This window comes from Zea mays, chromosome 5, assembly GCF_902167145.1.
Source record: "Zea mays cultivar B73 chromosome 5, Zm-B73-REFERENCE-NAM-5.0, whole genome shotgun sequence".
Classification (NCBI taxonomy): domain Eukaryota; kingdom Viridiplantae; phylum Streptophyta; class Magnoliopsida; order Poales; family Poaceae; genus Zea; species Zea mays.
The window spans coordinates 89,812,131-89,834,296 of record NC_050100.1 but is presented as its reverse complement, the minus strand read 5'-3'; the positions used below and the strand labels follow the sequence as shown (position 1 = coordinate 89,834,296).

At 48.1% G+C, this 22,166-nt stretch overlaps 1 protein-coding gene across 1 annotated transcript; it reads left to right on the top strand.

Annotated features, from left to right (window-relative positions):
- Positions 1-582: 582 nt before the first annotated feature.
- LOC100383536 (putative STRUBBELIG family receptor protein kinase) lies at positions 583-21,933 on the top strand. Its single transcript, NM_001176184.2, has 17 exons — positions 583-998; positions 4,751-4,880; positions 4,958-5,026; positions 5,189-5,254; positions 5,332-5,403; positions 5,511-5,582; positions 5,652-5,723; positions 5,799-5,864; positions 18,022-18,087; positions 18,231-18,640; positions 18,733-18,789; positions 18,886-19,256; positions 19,325-19,593; positions 19,707-19,845; positions 20,219-20,358; positions 20,469-20,625; positions 21,167-21,933. Exons 1-17 carry the CDS (start codon positions 878-880, stop codon positions 21,251-21,253), a joined length of 2,364 nt encoding a protein of 787 aa, NP_001169655.1. The 5' UTR covers positions 583-877; the 3' UTR covers positions 21,254-21,933.
- Positions 21,934-22,166: the final 233 nt, after the last annotated feature.

Here is a 22,166-nt window from a genome sequence, read left to right as displayed (position 1 = left end):
AGCGGGTTTTTAGTTCAGCTGACCCGTTTCCATCCCGTTGATACGATGACAAGATAAAAAAAACTCGTTCGTTGGATAAAGTGAGCAAGGGAAAGAAAGGCGTTACAGTTGGCGCTTTTCTTTGGTGCACAAAGGAAAGAATATGACTGCGGGAGATAACTGAGGGAGTGGCTGCAGGTACTTTTGTACTGGTGTAATAGACCCTATTTTAAATAGATTAGAACTACTTGTTATCTATGACTTAAAAATATCTAGCTAAAAATTAGTGAACTACTTGAGTAGTTGTTAGCTCTTAATAGTTGAGTTCATACTGGTTGTTAGCTATTAATAGCTGAGTTCTATGAACTAATAAACTATTACTCCAGTTGTTTAGGACTTCAAGTAAACTTTTTAGTAAAATTTGATTAACTAGTTGGGTACATTTGTCGTAAAAAAAGCTTTCCCTCCACTGCTTTCCTCACCACCGCTCACCTCACCAGTCAGCACTCCCACACAGTACCCACCCTTTCTCTCTCCATCTTTTCACGCCCGTTGCTTGCTCCCCCACGCTTGACGCTCCCCCATCCCTCCTCCGCTGCCTTTCTCTCACTTCGCCGCCACTCCCAGTCTCTCTCTATCTCTCCACTCCTTACAGCTAGATTCTAGAAGCCAACAAAAACAGACGGGGGCAGAGCGTAAGGGGAGAATCGTGCTCCGGGAAAGCAAACCTCAGAGAATCCACCTCTCCCCCACCCTCTCTCTCTCTCTAGATCTACGCAAGCCGCCTCGGTATCCGCGATCGCCACCGCCCGCGGCGGCTGATGCGTCCGTGCTGCTGCGCGGAGGTGGCGCTGCGCTGTTAGCTGGCGCGAGAGTTCGTCCGGCCCCCGACCGAGTGATGGGGGCGGCGGGGGGCGGCCGGTGCGTCCGCCTCGGGGCGGCGCCGGTCCTCGTCCTGCTGCTGATCGCCGCTGCCACATTGCCGCGGCTGGCGCGCGCGGTCACCGACGCCGGCGACGGTAACCCACCCTGCTCTGCTCGCTTCTTGTCTCACTTCCTCCGCTTGATTGTAAGTTGGCAGTTTGCACGCACCAGCTGCCTGCACGGGCTGCCGACTGGTTCGTGGTCGCTTGCATGTTTGTCTGGTTGGGTTTCGCTGTTTGCGCGGTGAAGTGATGATTGGAGTTTACTGTTGCTGAGGGTGATGGAATTCGGATGCGTACTGACACTATAAATCAGATGATTTGATTTTGGTGGTGTAGTACTGTTGCACTGCGGATTAGGTGGGTGGGTGCTGAGAAATGTGAATTGAATTTTGCTGAGCTGGTTGATTCAGCCGTTTTGGTAGCGCGGGTTCACAGCGTACTGATTTCGTACCTGAGGGGTTGATGGAGGCGTTGAATTCGTGCTCGCATGCCTGCGGAAGCAACCAAAGTGATGGATGATACGCGGCAATCGGCTTGTGCTTTTCGGCCTTGGGATTGAGAGCGATGTTTATGGTCCTGGAAGGATTTGGTGGCATCGGCTTCCTGTGTTATGAATTTGTTGTCGTCATCCGTGGATAGCAACGGGGGAGGAGCGCGACTGCTTCCTAGAGATTCAGTGGCTGTTGAAAATAGTCAAGGACAAATAGATGTGTAGTGCAATTTTTTGAAGGCTGCCGTGGTACATTGGGAACTTTGATCTTGGTGGAGCACTTGAGCTTATAGTCTCATCAGACTCTCAGGAGTTGGTAAATGGTGTACACACAGGATGAGCTTAGAGTGGCAGAGAGCCGGATTTCTGGTGAATGGCAAAAGACCAAATGACTGCTTTCGCGGGCAATGCGCTCAGTACCTGTTTCAGACAGAGGTCTTGGCAGCAGAGAGTTGAGTTAATACAAAATGTAAATGACTAATGAGGATTAGTTCATGACAGTGTGCTCCATACATGTTATATACAGTTCTGAATTTTGTTAGAAGTAATTGGAACCTTTAACGAATAAAGCCCTTTGGTATGCATGTAGATTGCTTGATTAAGTATGGTTGCATACTGAGGCATTTGTTGTGTTTATTATGCCTCATCATCAATGTTTTCAAATTGCTCGATTAACCAACTCATCGACAAATCGGCCCTTGGACATCGATTAGGTGAAGCAATTCAATTAGTTTTCCTAGTCACTGGTTGCTTGACCAGATGACCAATCATTGACTAGCCACAACCAGTTGGTGCTTTCTAGTCGAACAATCAGCCTGTAGAAAGCAACTTGGGCTTCAGCAGGTCAGTTGGGTAGCATTCAAGGACCATACCACCACCTATATATACTAGCTGTATCGCATATCCTCTGGTTTTGACCTAGCTGCCAGCTGAATTGAGCCTGCGGTCAATGGTTGCTGGAAGTGAAAACACCAATGAAGATGATGAAAACAGCGAGGAGGATGCACTTATTGGTGGCGGACATGTGACCTGTTTGATTCAGCTTTTTCTGGCCAACTTTTATAAGAATCTGGCTATGAGAAAAATCTGAGTATCGTGGGGATCAATGTTTACAAGTCGGGCGACCAGCTGGTCGAGCGAGAGGCGCGACCAGGCGACTAATCGCGATTAGGGCGACGATTAGTCGACCTAATCGGTCCTGGTCGACCTCTGGTCGTCCGTTAGTCGTCCTATAGATTTAAGGACATATGTATATGTATATAACTATATATTAACTATATAAACACTGCATTTCTGCAATAATATAGGCATAATTAGTAGCAAACTAGTAGTAATTCAATAAAAGTGTAAAACTGAATCCATCCAAAGTCCAAATTTCAAACTGAAAGTAATATTGGCATAATTACTTGCAGTAATTCAGTAAAAAGTACTGCATTACCTGCTGGCTGCTACTGGCTGCTACCTAGAGCAGATCAGCATCCAAACAAAATGCATCAGCAGCAGCACAGATGCCGGAGCACTGGAGTACTGGACGCCGCTGGACGGCTGGAGCACTTGGAGGCTGGAGCAGAGACGTCGGCAGAAACCAGAGAGGACAGAGGAGAGGAGTAGGGTTTTTGGCGGCTGGGAGGGGTACTGGCGGGTTTCTGGCGGCTGGGAGCGTTTTTGGAGGGGCGGGCTACTGTAGATGGGCCAAAAACCTGAGTGAAGCCCAGTACCAAAATTGCAACGACAAAAAACGACCAGGAAGCGTTCGACCAGACGACTAATCGCCCAGGTCGACGACTAGTCGGACGACTAGGACGACTAGAAACCCTAATCGCGTCGTCCTCCTAATCGCCCTCTTCCAGGCGACCAGCCCGACTAGTCGGACGACTTGTAAACACTGGAGGGGATTACGTGCGGAGTAAGATGAAGTGGTTCAAATGGTTCAGGATCTAGAAAGCGATGAATTCCTACTATCGCGACGACTCGGCCGATTTTGTGTTCATGTTGATTTTAGACGATTTTTACTAAAACGATTCTTATAGAAGCGGGCTGAATAGCTGGGGCGTTTGGCAGTGCGCAACAGCTTTTGGTGGCCAGAAGCTGAAAAAAGCCCAAACAAACAGGGCCATGGTCCCATCTTTCTAACTCAAGAAGATGAAGAAATGGAGGATGAATCTGGAGTCAGGATTAAAGGAGGAGGGACTTTCCAATTGGATATTGCTTTGGATGGCTGAATACTGATGTGCAGCATGTGCTGCAAACTGGGCTTTTGATGATGACAATTGACAAGCTGTCTTTCATAGTTTGTTTTAGTATTAGTTACTAGCATATCTTTCATATTTAAGATATTATTAAGTTATTAGGCTATCTCCTGCAACTTACCGATCATACCTCTCATTCCATCTCCCATTTCAAACTTCACTCTGTGAACAATACATTGTATAGTGCAAAACAATGTTTTGCATGACTATATGTACGATCTGCTGGAGACATCCTTGAGGACTTTAATGTGCAGCAGTAAAAAAATCGACCTGCGGGTGGTAGGACAATCTTCGGACATCTATACCACTATATAATCCACCAGTTTAATTTTTGCAAAATCCACCCAACCAAATCACCCCACACCCATAACATCCACTAAATTCACCAAACAAATTGCATTCGGACTTAACACACCATCAAAACCAACGGTTCAGATCGCTGCATAACCTCCTCTCCCTTATTCACTCAAACCCAATGGACAATATTATTTGGATCATCTCTCTCCTTCCCCCGTGACCCTGCCGCCCCTCCCCCTCACTTGCGTGGCCGCCACCATCAGCCCCTTCCCTCCCCCGGGATCATAGTTGTATTAAGAAGAAGACTTCATCATGCAGCCCGAGAAAATCCTTAAACCCCTGCCCCACTCATACACAGCGACACTGTAGCCCATGTGATAACGATCGCAACCGGGGGCGAGCCTTAGACCTGTGCTTTGATGTGGGACAAACGAGTAGATTTTTTTCATCTCAACCTGAAATTCGCTCTCACGCGGAGTTGAACTTAGGACCTGAGGAGTGCTACTCACATCACCTAAACAACTCGGCTAGAGGCCTTTTCGCTAATGTGCAGCAGTAAACACTCTTGTTTAGCACTTGCATGTAAGGTTGGCTGCCTGTTATGCTGCCTGAATGCCAATCGCTAAATCCTAACATGCTATGCTAAGTACCTTATTTAAGCTGTTCTGGGCGACTCGTTGACTAGACCCAAACTAATCATGACTAGTCGATGCTTAGTCACAATTAATCAACTAGTCGGTGCCTGGGCGACTAGAGTCCACATCACAACATTGCTTATCATTGGCTCATTGCTTTTCTTTCACATGCAGTTTCTGCTATAAATGGACTTTATGTTGCACTTGGATCACCAAAGCTGCCAGGATGGTCTGCTAGTGCTGGAGATCCCTGTGGTGAGAGCTGGCAGGGTGTCACATGTACCGGCTCAAGTATAACCTCAATGTACGCCAGATATTCTATGTCACCTTTTGCCAATAAGACTTTTCTATTTTGTGCTTTTATGAACTCATTGTTTGCAGAGTTTTCAATGCTGCAAATCTGGGAGGACAGCTAGGCAGCCTGGGGAACTTCACTTCAATAACTGAAATGTAAGGGCATGGTCTTTACAATTTTTTACCAATGGTAATGGCTGTACCAATTCTGTTGTACTGTTTAAACATGTGAAGAGAGGACACTTTATATACAGGTTTAAGTTATGTTGTACTCGTATCTCATCAAGCAGGTGATTGTTTTCTTTGTTGTCATTGTAGAAATCTTAGCAACAACAATATCGGTGGAACCATACCAGAAGATCTACCTGTCACACTGCAGAATCTGTATGCAATATCCTTACTCTTGAAATTTTCTTTAGTTCTGGTTAGATGATGGGCTATTTTGTTCCTCGCTACTGCAGGTTTCTCTCAGATAACCAACTAACTGGAAGCATTCCAATGTCATTATCAGAACTCCATAGTCTAACAGCCATGTAATTCCTAATTCTCTTATCTTTTTCCTCCGAAACGACAAGACCATACTATTGTTTTCTACTTTCATCAGTTAATCGACTCAAGAGTCAAGATCCTCTTTTACCAGGTCACTGAATGATAACCATCTAGATGGAAAGCTACCAGATGCATTTGATTCCCTCACGGGACTTGTAAATCTGTATGTTCTCCCTCCCTCCTTCCATCCCACCATGCAAACCGCTTGATGGCACCTGACCTTTGTTCACAGGGATATTTCTTCCAACAACTTCAGTGGTCCATTACCACCTTCATTGGGAAGCTTGACATCACTGACTACATTGTAATTCTACAACTGTTTCTTCTATTTTTACCCTCTTACCTTGTACTTACTCTTCCAGGATGTTCTATTGCACAGGCACATGCAAGATAATCAACTATCTGGTACCCTTAATGTCTTGCAGGATCTCCCCCTCAAAGACTTGTATGTCTACACTCCCTTCTCTGTTGTCAATTAACTTGTTCATTTATTACAGTTCATCACAATCTACAAATCAAGCAGAACATCTGCAATTATTTGGTCAGTTACCTGCTGGTTTAACAAAAAAATACTGCCTCTATTATGGTTGTTATGGCGGTGGCTAGTGTTGAGGGAGCGCAAGGGGGCCGACCTGGGGCCTTGCCCATGACCGAGCAAGAGGGAAAAGTTTTTCTTCTTAATTCTTGCTTGATTAGATTGATATATCTATTCTCCTTATATAGAGAGGCTTACTTGACCATTAAGCAAGTGATCCCTCTTACTTGACCCCTAAACAAACGATTCTTATCATAACCATATCAATCTAAATTATCTCTAATAAATCAAACTGATATAATCTCTCTTTCCTAACAAACCCATCTAATATGTTTGACACTCTAGTTTTCATAACACTATTTCACCCTTCAAAAAAAAACTCGGCCGGGGAGGGAAAGACCGCCCTCCCAGTATTATATTAAGAAGAGACCGAAACATGGTCCCGGCCAAGAAAATCCCCGAACCCTGCCCCCCATCACTAGCGTCACCGCCCACTCTGCAACAGCCCAGTCGGAGGGTGGCGCGCAGGACGTAACCCAGGAGCGGGCGGGGGCACAGTGAGGGGATTTTTCTAACCAAGCCAGAAATTCGCCCCCGAGGGGATCGAACCCAGGACCTGGAGGTGTTACTCGGAAGCCTTAACCAACAGCTCGTCTTTCAGCTATGATGGTGGTCGTGGCTGCAGATGTCGATGTTACCCTAGAGACGTGATACTTAGAAGGGCACCATCCGAACGATGTAGTTGCATGTGTACTATTATGGATGAAGATAAAATGGTAACTTGTGTATTCCATAGGACCCAAAGGGCAAAAATACATGTATACACTTTACAGGTAGAACCCTAGAGTACAAGAAAATACACTAGTATACATATACACTAACCCCCCCTCAAACTCATGATGGATCAACAACACTGAGTTTGGAAAGAAGAAAACTATGTTGAGCTCTTGTATGGGCCTTTGTAAGCAAATCCACAAGTTGTAACTCTGAAGGCACATACTGGAGGGAAACCACATGATCCTGAACTGCAGACTGAAGATAAAAACAGTCGATGCCAATAGTGAGTTGATGCTTCACTGGATCCTGAGCAATACTAATAGCATCGGTACTATCACAGTGCACAGTCGTAGGAGTAGTAAGAGAAATCCCAAAGTCAGCCAACAACCATCAAAGCCATGTCACTTCAGCCACCCCACAAGCCAAGGCACACAACTTAGCCTCAGCACTGGAACGAGCAATAGCAGTCTGTTTCTTGGTCTTCCATGAAACCAAGGAGGATCCAAGAAAGACACAATAGACAGAGATGTACCTAAAATCTGAAGGATCAATACCCCAAGTCGCATCAGAATAAGCAGAGAGCTGGTGCTAGAAAAGAAGAAACGACGATCAATGGTGCCACGAAGGTACCGAAGAACACGAAGACGGTGACCATAGTGGATAGTAGTGGGTGCAGACATGAACTGACTCAGAATGTGAACAACATAGGAGATGTCAGGACGAGTTATGCCAAGGTAGATAAGACTGCCAACAAGATGATGATAGCGAGTGGGATCAACAACATGAACACCATCAGTGACACGAAGATGAAGGTGACGATCCATGAGAGTGTCCACAGAACGATGATCAGTAAGACTAGCACAATCAAGGATGTCCTGAATGTATTTGCGCTGACAGAGGTAATAGCCATCAGGTGTGGAGGTGACCTCAATCCCAAGGAAGAAGCTAAGAGGACCCAAGTCAGACATGTGGAACTGCGCACTGAGTCGTGCCTTGACGAAGGCAATGTAATCAATATCATCACCAGTGATCAACATATCATCAACATAGAGAAGAATGAGGGTGCGACCTCGAGATGAAGTGTGAACAAAGAGAGCAGGATCATGTTTGCTGCAATAAAGCCAGCAACAGTGACAACAGAGGTGAAGCGCTCAAACCAGGCACGGGGAGCCTGTTTGAGGCATAGAGAGAACGACGAAGCCGACATACATGACCATCAGGAACAAGGTAACCAGGCGGGGGATGTATGTAGACTTCCTCATGCAACTCACCATGAAGGAAAGCGTTCTTCATGTCAAGTTGTGAGATAGCCCACCGATGAATAGAGGCAACAACAACAAGAGTATGAACAGTGGTCCGATGAGCAATAGGAGCAAAGGTCTCCTCATAGTCACGCCCATACTCTTGTTGAAAATCACGTGCAACAAGGTGGTAGGAGGTGGAACCAAGTGGAGGAAATCAACAGACTTGGAAGGAGAGGAAGAAGAGGACAAACCAGGAGTAAAGAAAGGACGTGACTCATCAAAGGTCACATCCCGGGATACTCGAATGCGGCGAGCGACAGGGTCCCAACAACGATATCACTTACGCTCAGAGTCACAGCCAAGGAAGACACACTGAACGGATTGTGCAGTGAGCTTGGTCCTCTCACGAAGTTGAAGAAGGACAAAGGCAATACAACCAAAAGCACGAAGGTGACTATATTGTGGTGGCCGACCAAAGAGGCGCACAAGAGGAGTGACACCATATAGAGCAACTGAAGGTTGAATGTTCACAAGGTAAACAGTTGTAGGCACAGCTTCAGCCCAGAACTGAGGAGGAACAGAGGATGTTAGAAGTAGAATCACGAGTCATGTGAAAAGAAGCTCCTGAGTCAAGAATCTAGGGCACGATAGTACATGACGACGAGGCACCACGCGGCTGCCCTAGCGGGGGCACACGAGCAGCAACCAAGGAGACCACAGAGGAAGCTGACGAACTAGCACAAAGGCGCTCCATGCGCCTAGTCAGGTCGAGGGCCCAGTCAGGAGGCAACTGAGGCGAGGCAGGGGCAGCAGGACTGGGGCACCCCCACGATGGCATGGAGGACGACGCCTGCACTTCTCGATGGTATGTGTCGTTGCCTTGCAGTAGCGGCAGATGACAGCTGCAGCAACGCCCCCTGGAGCAAGAGGGACCACTGCAGGAGCCGAAGTAGATGTAGGAACTGGAGCAAGCGACGCAGTCGGAGCAGCAAGAACTGTCGAGGAAGACGACAACACACCACGAAGACGGATCTCCTCAGCCCAGGCTAAGGTGACCGCCTCAACCGGGGTGGCAAAGGAGAACGAGCGAGGAGCTGAGCCCGAAGTTGCTCAAACTCCAAACGGAGACGCAGGAGAAACTCGTGGAGGCGAGGAACACTGTTGTGCCCATGTCGGAGGACACAACAGGGACAAGTCCGACAGTACGGTGGCTCCAACGAGTCGAGTTGGCGCCACACACCAGCCAACTCGAGGTAGAAGACATCAACAGAGGAGTCCTGCTGACGAGTAGAGCTAGCGAGCTTCAGAGTGGAGATGTAGAGAGTAGTGCTGCTCGGCTGGTAGAGAGCTTGTGCCCGCTCCCACATCGCCTGAGTGGTGGGCAGAGTAGACAGATCCATGGCAAATTCCACCTTCATACTGCCAAGAATACTCTGAGTCGCCCGAGCCTCATCAGCAAGCCAAGCATTATAAACAGCTAAGTCAGCCATGTATTGCTCAACTCATGAGCATAATCCTCCATGACTTGAGCAGAAGAAGGAACATTATCAACCCCGACAGTGGGCTCCTCTAGATGTGCCGGTACCGGAGGAGGAGATAGACCAGTAAGGTGACCCCAAATGCGGTGGCTATTGAGACAAACATAAAGCATAGTGGACCATTCTCGAAAATTGGTTCCATCAAAGGTAACACAGGGAAGTTGCATAAGAGGGGCAGAACAAGGAGCCGCCATGCTAGGGAAACAGTGGACGCAACGGTAGGCGAAGGACTGCGGCGCGCGCTCAAGCGTAGGATATGAGCAACCGGAGGGGAAGGACAGTAGTCGAGCGAGCAGGAAAGGCAACTCGAGGTGGGACGAGCGCGCTGGCAGGGGCCGGGCGTGGACAGGCGCAACTGCATGCGAGCAGTGGCGAGCGGCCGGGCGCGGGATGGCACGACCATGCGCAAGATGGTGCAGTCGGGTGCAGACAACAGAGGCGAGGTGGCCGGCGGCGGGGAGCATACTGGCGGGAGCGCGCTGGCGAGCGACCAGGCACGGCCGGACGCGGGCCGGGCATGACCGGAGGTGGCTAGCGACGACAGGCAGGTGGCCGGAGACAGCGGCCGACGACTGCAAGGTAACCCTATCTTTGTACCATGTTATGGATGAAGAGAAAATGGCAACTTGTGTATTCCATAGGGCCCAAAGGGCAAAAGTACATGTGTACACTTTACAAGGAGAACCCTAGAGTACAAGAAAATACACTAGTATACATATACATTAACATGTACGACCACTTGGATTTCATGGCGTAGTTTGGTGGGTGTCGAGACCTAGGAGTGGTCGCAACAACGTTCGGTGGAGACGCCCTCACGAAGGTCAGTGACGAAATACAATGGCACTATGCAGTGCGCGCCTGCAAGGAACCCCATGCCCCCGACAGATGGTTGCTTGTTCACGCCACCTTGTAGTCTATGCAGAACCACCACGAGTTGTTCGGCTTCTTCATGAACAACACTGGTGCTAAAATGCGGATGTGCTGGGCCGGATGACGCCTTGGTCTAGCATTGCAGTGCACTGCCGCTTGACCTCGTCCTTCTGGAGTTGTGGGTATACCGGTAGGGTCGTAGAGCAATGGGTGTTGTCCCCGTGTGGAGGTGGATCGTGTGGTCGCAAGGGCATGGCTTGGTAGGTCGGATGGCGCGACAAATACCTCCTAGAATGCCTAGAGTGGGTGGTCAAGCATGGGCGGGGTGGCGACTGTGATGACGAAGGCAGATGGAGTAGTGTTATCACGTCGTGGTACGCCGATGCCCCACCGAATGATGTGTTGGCCCAAGCACGAGAAGGATAGGCACATTTCCACCAGCTCTGGTGGTGTGAGGCACCGAAATGGGCGCACGGTTGTTGGTGCAGGCGCACCAACAGGCTGTGATGAGGGTGTCATGGGCGTGCTCGGAGTTCTAGACGTGGGCGCAGCCTGTGAAAGGAGAGATGGGGAGCGGTATTGCCGGGGTTGGTTTGCCCCTGGCGCATTGTTGGGGACCTGGGCGCGAGGCTCATAAGCGTGTGTCGCCTCATGGTCTGTGAATATCAGTGGGGTCGGTAAGCTCGACGTCAACATAGAGGCAGTCTAGTTGCTCCGCGGTGAAGAGTTGGACCTACTGGGTAGGCGACAGGTGCTCGGTGTGGCACATGTTCAAGAAGCGCTCCTGGTACTCCTCGATAGTCGTGCGAAAGTGCAGGCATGCTAGGGTGCCCAAGGGGTTGTGGCATACTGCTGCCCCGAAGTGCTGGTGGCACAACTCTTTGAAGTGAGGCTAGGAGGACTGCTTTGTCGAGTCGTGGTCCATCATATAGTATCGAATCTGTGCAACGCGGATCATGTGGTACGAGACAAGCCAGACCTTGTCCCCCTCAAGTGTGCATTGGCCGCAGAAGAACTGGTCGTAGCGGTTGAGCTAGCAAGGGGTCCTCTTTGTCGTCGAAGGTGGGGAAAGAGTTTGTGGAAGTGCGATACGATGTGCGTGGGTGGTGTGGGATCGACGGTTGGCCCGGTCCCACGTAGGTCGTAGGGATCTAGGATGACGATGGAGAGTGAGGGAATGATATTTGGTGGATGGTAATGTCGGACGGTTGCGCGGCAGCGTAGGAGTACAACGACATGGTGGTGGGCATGGTGGCAGAGGCGAAGGGCATGGAGGCGGTGGTTGTGGTTATGTGGATATTGATGTAATAAGTCTTGAGCATTTGTGGGTGTCTTGTGGAGGACCGCAGTTCTTGTTGCAGCTCCTTTTTTACTGCGATGACAACGTGCATCTCAGGGACAACAACAACATCGCCTTTAGCATATAGAGGACAATAGGGACAACATCTCTAGTGCTGCAGACTAGAGGACAACACCTTTTGTGTAGTGTGTTGTGTATTGTGTAGTGTGTTGTGTATTGTGTAGTGTGTAGTGTAGTCCATAGGGTTATAAATATGTGTCTCCAACCCTTAGATGGGTATGACATTGTGTAGTGTTTGAGAAAATAAACGAAAAATTGCCCCAAGTCGTAGTGTCTTCCTCTCGATGAGAGTAAGAGTCTCGTTGCTTACAATTGGTATCAGAGCCAAACTATCATGCAGCCTAAACATCTCTTGCTCATCTCTTCCCGCGCCTCTTTACATACTCAGTCGGCAGCAAGAGCTCCAACTGTTCCTTCCTCTCCTGCTCGGACGAGCAGTCTTTCGTCTGAGACAACATCTTCCACACGCAGTGACCCATCACTAGCACACCATGTCCCTACGCTCGATCACTTCGAGTGCGCGGCGCCAGCAGGAGGCCGAGATCGCCGCGGCACAAGAACACGAGCGAGCAGCAGCAGCGGCTGCAGCGACAGCGGCGAGGGCAGCACAGCTGGCGGTGGCAGAACTGGCAGCAGCGAGAGCAGAAGTAGAAGCAACGGAGGCGGCGGATGCTGCACGTGTGGCGGAGGCAGAGCTCGAGGCTCTACGCGGCAATAGCTCTGACACCTCTATTTCCGGCGACGGCGGCACCAATGACGAGCTTAGGCTAGCAAGGGAGGTAGCGCAAGAGCAGGCGGTACAATGGGCAGTCGTGCCTCCCCATGGGACGCGCGTGGCGGCAGCCCAGATAGGCGTAGACGCGCCGAGGGCACTCCAGGCGAGAACGCACGTGGCGGCAGCCCAGATAGGCATAAACACGCCAGGGGTGCTCCCGGTGGCGGCGGCCGGGTCGACGGAGATCGCGGTCTCTGCATGCAGTGTGGCTCTCCCTCCCCGGATCGGTACCATGGTCACCGCGGGGTCCAAGCTGTTGTCAAGGACATTGGTTCTAGCGGTGGGTGGCCTACGCTCACCAAGACCAACTAGGTCGAGTGGGCTGCGGTGATGAGGGTACGGCTCTGGGTTCTCCACATGTGGGAAACAATTCGATACGTCGATGTCGACTACTACGAGGATCGACGGGCGCTGGATGCCCTCATTGCTGCAGTCCCGCCCGAGATGTATTTTTTACTTTCCCAGAAGCGGACCTCCAAGGAGGCCTGGGACGCCATCGCTGCGACCCACATCGGTAGCGGCCGTGCCCGCAAGACCACACTGCAGGCACTTCGCAAAGAGTGGGAGAACCTGGCCTTCAAACCAGGTGAGGATGTTGATGACTTTGGTCTCCGCCTCAACACTCTGTTGCAGAAGATGGTGCAGTTCGATGACGACACCTACGATGAGGAGAGAGCTGTCGAGAAGCTCTTCCGTTGCATCCCTGAGAAGTACAAGCAGATCGTTCGCTCAATCGAATCTCTGCTAGACCTCTCCATGATGACGATCGAAGAGGCGATAGATCGTCTTAAGGTCATCGACGGCGACGATCCATAGGGTCTCTCTGGGCCTATCACCATCGATGGGAAGCTACTTCTCACTCGGGAGCAGTGGGAGGCCTGCCAGGGTGACAAGAAGGGGGAGTCCTCCTTCTCGACACGTGGCCGCAGACGGGGCAAGACGCGTGGAGGCGCCTAGGCCAGGGTGCGAGGACATGCTGAGGGTGGTGCCCGTGGAGGCGCCCAAGGCGACGCCATCGGCAACAAGAAGTCGGCACAAGATGAAGGTTGTCACAACTGTGGCAAGCTTGGCCACTAGGCTAGGGACTATTGATAGCCACGACGCGGCCAAGCCAACATCGCACAGGCGGAGGCAGAGACAGAGGAGGAGGCTATGCTCCTAGCACACGCAAGCATCGAGTTATCTCCAACGGCACTCCAGCTTGATGAGTCGAAAGCACACGCTTTCCTCGGCGACGGCTCCAGCAAAGACATGATCGAAGGATGGTGCCTCGACACCGGCGCCACTCATCACAGGACCGGCCGATGGGAGTTCTTCACTGAGCTTGACTCTAGCGTCCGAGGCTCCGTCAAGTTTGGGGATGCCTCCGCCATAGAGATCAAGGGCGCCGACTCAGCCGTCTTCACCGCCGTGTCTGGTGAACACAGGCTGCTCATTGGAGTCTACTACATCCCCGCGTTGAGAAACTATATCATCAGCTTGGGATAGCTAGATGAGAACGGTTCACGTGTGGAGGTCGAGCATGCAGTCATAAGGATCTGGGACCCCTCTCGTCGCCTTCTTGCCAAGGTACGCAGGAGTCCAAATCGGCTTTACATCCTCAGCGTGAAGGTGGCACAGCCTTGCTGCCTTGCTGCTCATCGAGACGACGGGGCACGGCAGTGGCACGAGCGCTCCGGGCACCTTAACTTCGAGGCCCTGAAGCGGCTCAGTGCTAAGGAGATGATATGAGGCCTGCCGTGCCATAACTATGTGGAGCAGTTCTGCGATGCATGCGTGTTGACAAAGCAGAGACGAGTCCCCTTTCCCTAGCAGTCGAGCTTCCGAGCCAAGGAGAGGCTCGAGCTCGTGTATGGGGACTTGTGTGGCCCCGTGACACCAGCCACACCAGGAGGACGACACTACTTTTGCTGCTCGTTGACGACCTCTCCCGCTACATGTGGGTGATGATCCTTGGCAGCAAGGGAGAGGCTGTGAACGCCACCAGGCGTGTGCAGGTCGCTATGGAGGCGGAATGCGACCGCAAGCTACGTGTGTTGTGCAAGGTTATTAAAACGGTAAAACGTTGGAACGCTCATGGGTGAAATTTTGACTTTTAAACGTTTAAACTTTGTTTAAACGTAGTTTTAAACAACACAAGCAAAATACCAATACATCATAATTTCAGACAATAATATGAAGTTAAATACCAAAATAGAGAGGTTAGTGGCTTACCAAAACTTCACCCATGAGCTGGATTGAATCTCAAAAGTAACTAATAGACTAGGCCCAAAAAGTAGCTAATGGTCTAAAATGCATAAAACACTGCGTTTTACAGTTTAGAACGCCAAAACGCTAAAACGTGGTTTCAACCTCTAATTAAAGTTTTGACGTTTAAACGTAGTTTAAACATCGTTTAAACGTAGTTTTAATAACACTGGTGTTGTGCACCGACAACGACAACGAATTCACGGCGGCTGAGTTTGCGTCGTACTGCGCGGATGAGGGCGTTCAACGCCACTACTCCGCGTCGTACAACCGGCAACAGAACGGCGTCGTCGAGCGGCGCAACCAGACGATTGTGGGGATGGCTCGGGCTCTACTCAAGCAGAGGAGAATGTCGGTTGTCTTCTGGGGAGAGACGGTGGTGACAACGGTCTACATCCTCAACCGCTCGCCCACCAAGGCACTCAACGGGATGACACTGTACGAGGCTTGGCATGAGCGCAAGCCGACGGTCTCTCGTCTACTGGTCTTCGGCTGTCTCGCGTTCATGAATGAGCTTGGCCACATCGGCAAGCTCGACGACAGAAGCACCCTGAGGGTGTTCATTGGCTACACGGAGGGCTCGAAGGCCTACCACATCCTTGATTCAGGAACACATCGTGTGCACACGGCGCATGACGTAGTGTTTGACGAAGGGCGAGGATGGGCATGGGACAAGGCATTGAACGACGGCACGACTCCGATGTATGACGACTTCACCATCGACTACGTCCACTTTGAGGGAGCTGGGGGAGTAGGCAACTCTTCTTCTCTGAGTAGGTCTACCCCAGCCCCCAAGTCTCCACCGACTCCAGTGCCATGCTCTCCAGCTCCGGCTACAACTAGCTCTTCACCACCACGTTCTCCAGGCACGACTGCCAGGTTTTGTGATCCTTGGCAAGGAGAGCAAGGTGTTGCGCCTGTGCAAGACCCTCTACGACTTGCGACAGACAACGAGGGCGTGGAATGCCAAGCTGGATTCCACGCTCAAGAGGATAGGCTTCATGATATGCCCGCACAAGGTGACCATCTATCGGCGGGGCAATGGAGAAATGCCGTGTTGGTGGGTGTCTATGTCGACGACTTAGTGATCATCGACGCCAAGGATGCAGAGGTGGTAGCGTTCAAGGAAGAGATAAATGCCACCTTCCAGATGAGTGATCTGGGACATCTCTTCTACCTGGGAATTGAGGTGCACCAGGGCGACTCCGGAATCACACTTCGCCAGACTGTCTACGCCAAGCACATTGTTGAGTTGGCTGAGCTCACCAATTGCAACCCAGCTCTCACTCCGATGGAGGAGAGGCTGAGGCTGTAGCCGGAGCTGGGGGAGTAGGCAACTCTTCTTCTCTGAGTAGGTCTACCCCAGCCCTCAAGTCTCCACCGACTCCAGTGCCATGCTCTCTAGTTCCGGCTACAACTAGCTCTTCACCACCACGTTCTCCAGGCATGACTGCCAGGTTTTGTGATCCCTGGCAAGGAGAGCAAGGTGTTGCGCCTGTGCAAGACCTTCTACGACTTGCGACAGACACCGAGGGCGTGGAATGCCAAGCTGGATTCCACGCTCAAGAGGATAGGCTTCATGCCATGCCCGCACAAGGCGACCATCTATCAGCGGGGCAATGGAGAAATGTCGTGTTGGTGGGTGTCTATGTCGACGACTTGGTGATCACCGGGGCCAAGGATACAGAGGTATATGGCATTGTGTAGTATTTGAGAAAATAAACAGAAAATTGGCCCAACTCGTAGTGTCATCTTCTCGATGAGAGTAAGAGTTCTGTTGCTTACACAGGAGATGAGAGGGAGCTCAACTAGGTTGCAAAGCTGCTAAGCTAGCGCTACAGGTTAGCCATGGATTTGGCCAAAGTCTCTGTCGTCTGTTGCTGAGCAGTGGCGGTGGCCGCGGATGTCATGTCGTCATCGCCATGGTTGGAGCTTGGCATCTCCGATACCAAATTGTTATGGTTGTTATGGCAGTGTCTAGTGTTGAGGGAGCGGAAGGGGGCTGGTCGGAGACCTTGCTCACGATCAACCAAGAGGGAAGGGTTTTCCTTCTTAATTCTTGCTTGATTAAATTGATATATCTTCTCTCCTTATATAGAGAGGCTTACTTGACCCCAAATGATCTCTATCTCTAGCTTGACCCCTAAGCAAGCGATCCTTATCCTAACCAAATTAATCTAACTTATCTCTTTTTTCTAACAAACCAAACCCATCTAATCTGTCTGGCACTCTACTTGTCATAACAGCCTCCAAGTAATATTCTTTATGTCTATTGCTTTAAACCTAAACTGTAGGTTACGATGATAAGTGACTTTAATTAGCTCTAGACTTGCAATGTAGTAACTATATGTTGTATTAGCGAAGCCACCTTGAATTTCCTCGACAAAGGCCATAGCCTTTCAGTGCTCTCTAAGGCGTTAGAGTTCTAAGATTTTGGCTCGTAACCCTAGCCACTAGAAAACGTAGAACATAGAATTATTCTTTCGAGGTTGGGAGGAGACGTCATGCAAGTCGAAGCCTGATGAGCTGAGAGCGATGAACACGACGATGGTGGCCTTCCCATTACTAACCGTATAGAGATCCGACCAATCTGTGTGAGTGTATGACGAATGGGGTACGACGAACAATGGTTCGCATGTCGGCCTCTAGCCTATTTATGTACGTGATGTGAAAGGGAGCCGCAACCAGCACATTGTTGTGCCCTGATCAGGGTGCACGTGCGGTGTCCAACTCGGTCCCTTGATCGATTTGAATGAGATCAACCGAACATAAGGCTTTCAGGCATAAGTATAGTTCACAGTATAGCCATTGTAACTGCACATTTAGCATAGTTTTGCTAAATGGAAAAGGAAAAAAAAACATTGACAAAGTAAGATATTTCACTTTTTTTGTGGAGCCTTTTGCTAATTGAACAGGAAGCTGAGCTAGCTCAGTTGGTCAAGTCATGTATTTCCAGACGTTGATATAGGCCTTTTAATATAATTGACTAGTTCTGCTTCTGGGTCCAGTTATTTCCCAGAAAAGTGGATACATAAATGTTTGTTTCTGGCCTACCAGATTTCTACAACAAACAGCAGCCTTTTGTATGAATTATATACCAACATTCCTTTCACATGATGCATGGGGCATATAATTGTTTTCTAGTCTAAATCCAATTGATGTTAAATTCACATTCCAAATAATTTATTATCCTAAATGTTCTGTCATGCATACGATATTTATACCTCTTTCTGATAATTTATGAACATCTAAACAGAAATGTAGAGAATAATATGTTTTCTGGACCAGTTCCTCCGAAGCTGCTGAACATACCAAACTTCAAGTGAGATACTTTTCCTTTACCTATTGCAAACTTCTTGGTGCAGCCCAATTAGTCCTGTTTTTTTCTCTACATTCTGTCCTATCCTTCAACACTTTGATGATTGGGCCAGTTACATATAACTCATTAACTTCTTTTGCCTACAGAAATGATGGGAATCCTTTTAATACCAGCATAGCTCCCTCTACCTCACCCTCTTCAACACCTACAGGCTCTAGACCAACACAAACACCATCGTCTTCTTCATCCCCTTCAGGATCTCCGCCACCATCTAGTGCAGCATCAAACTCTTCTAGTGGATCTACTGCTCGAAATAGCAACTCTCCATCATCCAAGAAGAACAAGTCTTCACCCCTCAGAACTGTTGGATATGTTCTTCTTGCTATTGTACTATTCATAGTTCTAGTGCTGTTGGTAATCTTTTGCCTGTCCAAGTATCAAGAAAGACAGTCTAGACGTGATTATTCCACGTCTCAATTAGGTAGGGTGCACCAGAGGGTTGAGGAGCCAAAAAGCAAGCAAGCTTCGGTGCAGTCTAAACATGAAGCCAAAAAAGGTCAACTTTAATTGATCATTCTGCAATGTATTTATGTGTTTTCTTCTGTTGTTTTCATACCATGATACATGATTTTTTAGTTTGACTAACAGGTTCATCTGAGGTTCCTGAAAGAAAGAAGCCCCGAGAAATAAATTTAGCTGTACCAGGTATATATGCTTGCAAATCTGACCAATCAATTCTTTTGTTACTATAATGCTGTTTCAAGTATAGATGTATATGTACTAACCATAAGCTGTTTGCAGTTGCCATTGAGAAGCCTCCTGAAAAGAGAAAAGAGCGTGTAATTAATTTGGAACGAACAGAATCAGAGATCTTTGCTGCAGCACCACCTCCACCTCCACCTCCGCCCCCACCACCACCGCCCCCAACACCGCCACCGCCACCTCCGCCTCCACGACTGCCATCACCACCTCCTGTTGAAAAAGTAACTGTAAATCCCATTGTACTTCCAGAAAAAAGAGTTAGCACCCCGCCAAGGACTGGTCCCTCGACATCTGCAACATCCTTTTCGGTGGCATCACTTCAGCAATATACAAATAGTTTTCAAGAGCAAAATTTGATAAGGGAGAGTAGATTGGGGAAAGTGTATTTGGCAGAACTTCCTGAAGGCAAAGTATGTATCAAGTATTGCTTCTTTTACTCAGTGAGTGATTTATACTGAATCTTTTTTGTCCTATGCAGTTACTGGAAGTTATGAAGATTGATAATGCTAATGGAAGAATACCAGTAGATGACTTTCTAGAGTTGGTTGCTCGTATATCAGATATTAGACACCCTAACATTCTTGAATTAGTTGGATATTGTGCTGAATATGAACAGCGGTTACTCGTGTATAACTACTTCAGTAGAAAAACATTACATGATGTACTACATGAAGGGGAGGATCTAGATGAACCATTATCCTGGAATGCTCGCCTCCACATTGTTCTTCATGCAGCAAAAGCCTTAGAGTAAGCTGTATTCAACTTAGATATTATATCCATGACCTTGTTTGTGTTAAACTTAGCTTGTCAAGAGATGACTATCACAATCTTAATATTTACTATTCACGCTTTTCTTCCAGGTATCTCCATGACACCTGTGAACCTCCTGTAGTACACCAGAATTTTGAACCAGCCAACGTGCTCCTCGACAATAGATGCTCAGTGCGTGTTGCTGAATGTGGGCTGGCACAATTGATGGCGTCTGGTTCTGTTACACAGGTAACCTCTTCGATTCAGCTTTGCCGTTATCAATAATACAAAATTGTGGCTGAAAGAACTGAACTCATAGCGCATACACTTCATGGTGCACGGATCACGGACGTGCACAAAGAGCATGCAAACATTGAGAATACTGATGCATATACAGCTAGCAGCTCCCCAACCAATGATACATATAAGATCTCATCAAATGATTTCCTTCCAAGCTTGGATAGCCTTTGCCACATCTTAACTATTTTATGCCTTGATCTGTCAGAAAAACAAATGGAAATTGACTTACCTAGATTACTTGGTTATCATTAATATTTTCTTCTTTACTTCTTTGGGAGTATGAACGTAAAACTTTTTATAATAGTATTCCCTTTTATCTCAGCTATCAGGCCGTATGAGAGCTCTACTCAATTATGAAGCACCTGAAATCCATGAATCTGAGCCTTTTACTCGTCAAAGCGACGTATATAGTTTGGGTGTGGTGATGCTAGAACTTCTTACTGGTCGTAAGCCATATGACAGGTCAGAGATCCATTGCAATATGCATGTTGAACAAGAGCCTTTTGCAATTATTTGAATCACTTCTCTCCTAAAAATTCATTTTTAGTACTTCTTTATGTTGGAATATGCAGTTCTCGTCCACGTGATGAACAACATCTTGTTCGATGGGCTAATTCTCAGCTTCATGACATGGAGTCCCTGTCAAAGATGGTTGATCCTTCTATCCGAGGAGAGTGTTCTGTGATACTGTTGTCACGTTTTGCAGACATCATCAGTCAGTGTATTCAGGTAATTCTAAGCTTCTTAAGCTTACATGCTCTGTTTATTCCCTACCTCTCTACAGTTAGAGCACAGCCATCATAAGCATTCTGGTTAACTTGCAGGAGTTTACTCATATTAGAATTAATCATATGTGAAGGTCACATGTTTCATGTTATAATAACCCTTGTGTTGTGTTAATACTTTAATTATACAGCATTAGTAGCTTTTGTTTGTTTCAGTTAGCTGCCAACTATGTCCTGTAGAAATAGATCTTTGTTTACAACAGCTTATCAACACAAGCATAGTCTGCTCACCTGAGTTCCAGCCTTTCCAGCGTGTTGAGTGTCTGCTTCTCTCCTCCCCTGCTGGAAGTCCAAGATTTCAGACATCTAAGTTATTCTATTGCATGTATATGTTTCGTAGTTCTTTTTAAACATCCGGTCATGTTCAGATCATCGAATGAAGTATTTGTATTTGTTTTTATTTTTCTATTCAATATTGCATTCTGGTTAGCGCTCTTTTCTAAAAATACCAAGATGCATTCAAGGTTCACACTTTTATTATGCAGCCGGGACCAGAATTCAGGCCAGCAATGTCTCAAATCGTCCAAGACCTAGCTAGGATTGTAGGTGCTAGTGGTGCGGTATCAGAGTGACAGATAAAGGGGGAACAGTAAACATCTAGCTTGACTGTATGCACTTGTGGAGACGCCAGAACGTTTGTTTCCTTTATCTAAAAAAAAGGTAAAACATCTAGCCTCAGTCGTGTGGCCAGTGAAGATTCATACATCCTCAGCGCAGTGCCAGGGGCACTCTCAGTATTTATGTTGGACGATATTGCGGCTAGTGTACATGCCATTTTGGAGCCCCATTTGCTTCTGGAAAGGTGTAGTGGTACTGTGGTAGTATGGCACAACCAGTGAGATATGGCTTCTCATTGTTGCTAGCAGATATTCCTGAGCTCCTCTAGACATGATAATTTCACCTGCAGGCAGTGTATCTCTTGTAACTAATTCCAATTTTTTATTACTTTATTATTACATTATAGCTAGTTATGTCAAATATGGTGCTTTTAGCTTGTCTTGAGACCTATGTTTCTCCTGGGAAAAGAACTGGCTTGCTGATTCTTTGCAGAGGCAAAGCAACCTTTTTCTGACCTGTACATGAAGATTCTCCTCCTTGAAGCGAAAGCACCTCTGCTAGGTATGCGTGGTGTGCTTGGTTCCTGACTTTTCTTCGTGTGGTTTCTTCAAGATGTAGAATAAGTTATGACAGTGTTCAACTATGCTGATTGGGGATTAGATAAACTTTTGTATTGATCCGTTCTTAACTGATAGATGGCACCCTGTGGTTGATTGCAAGCTTGATCTGTCATGTTGCGTCTTGTAGCATGCACTGTCAGGTTCTGGATTTCTGGCTGTTGTCTGTTGAACACTTTTTTAGCTTATTTCTTCTTCGTTTCCCCAGGTTACACTGGTAACAGAAAACTCGATTCTAGTTACCACTGCCCAGGAGTATATTTTGGCTTACAGTTTTGTATGCTTGAACTGATAGTATCATCTTTTGCCT

What these genes read in the sequence shown, in the direction of transcription:
- LOC100383536 (NM_001176184.2), top strand. Translation starts at nt 878, where the DNA reads ATGGGGGCGGCGGGGGGCGGCCGGTGCGTCCGCCTCGGGGCGGCGCCG. An exon ending in TTCACTTCAATAACTGAAAT is followed by an intron (nt 5,027 to 5,188) that starts GTAAGGGCATGG and finishes TTGTCATTGTAG; the next exon opens with AAATCTTAGCAACAACAATA. An exon ending in TCATCAGTCAGTGTATTCAG is followed by an intron (nt 20,626 to 21,166) that starts GTAATTCTAAGC and finishes TTTATTATGCAG; the next exon opens with CCGGGACCAGAATTCAGGCC.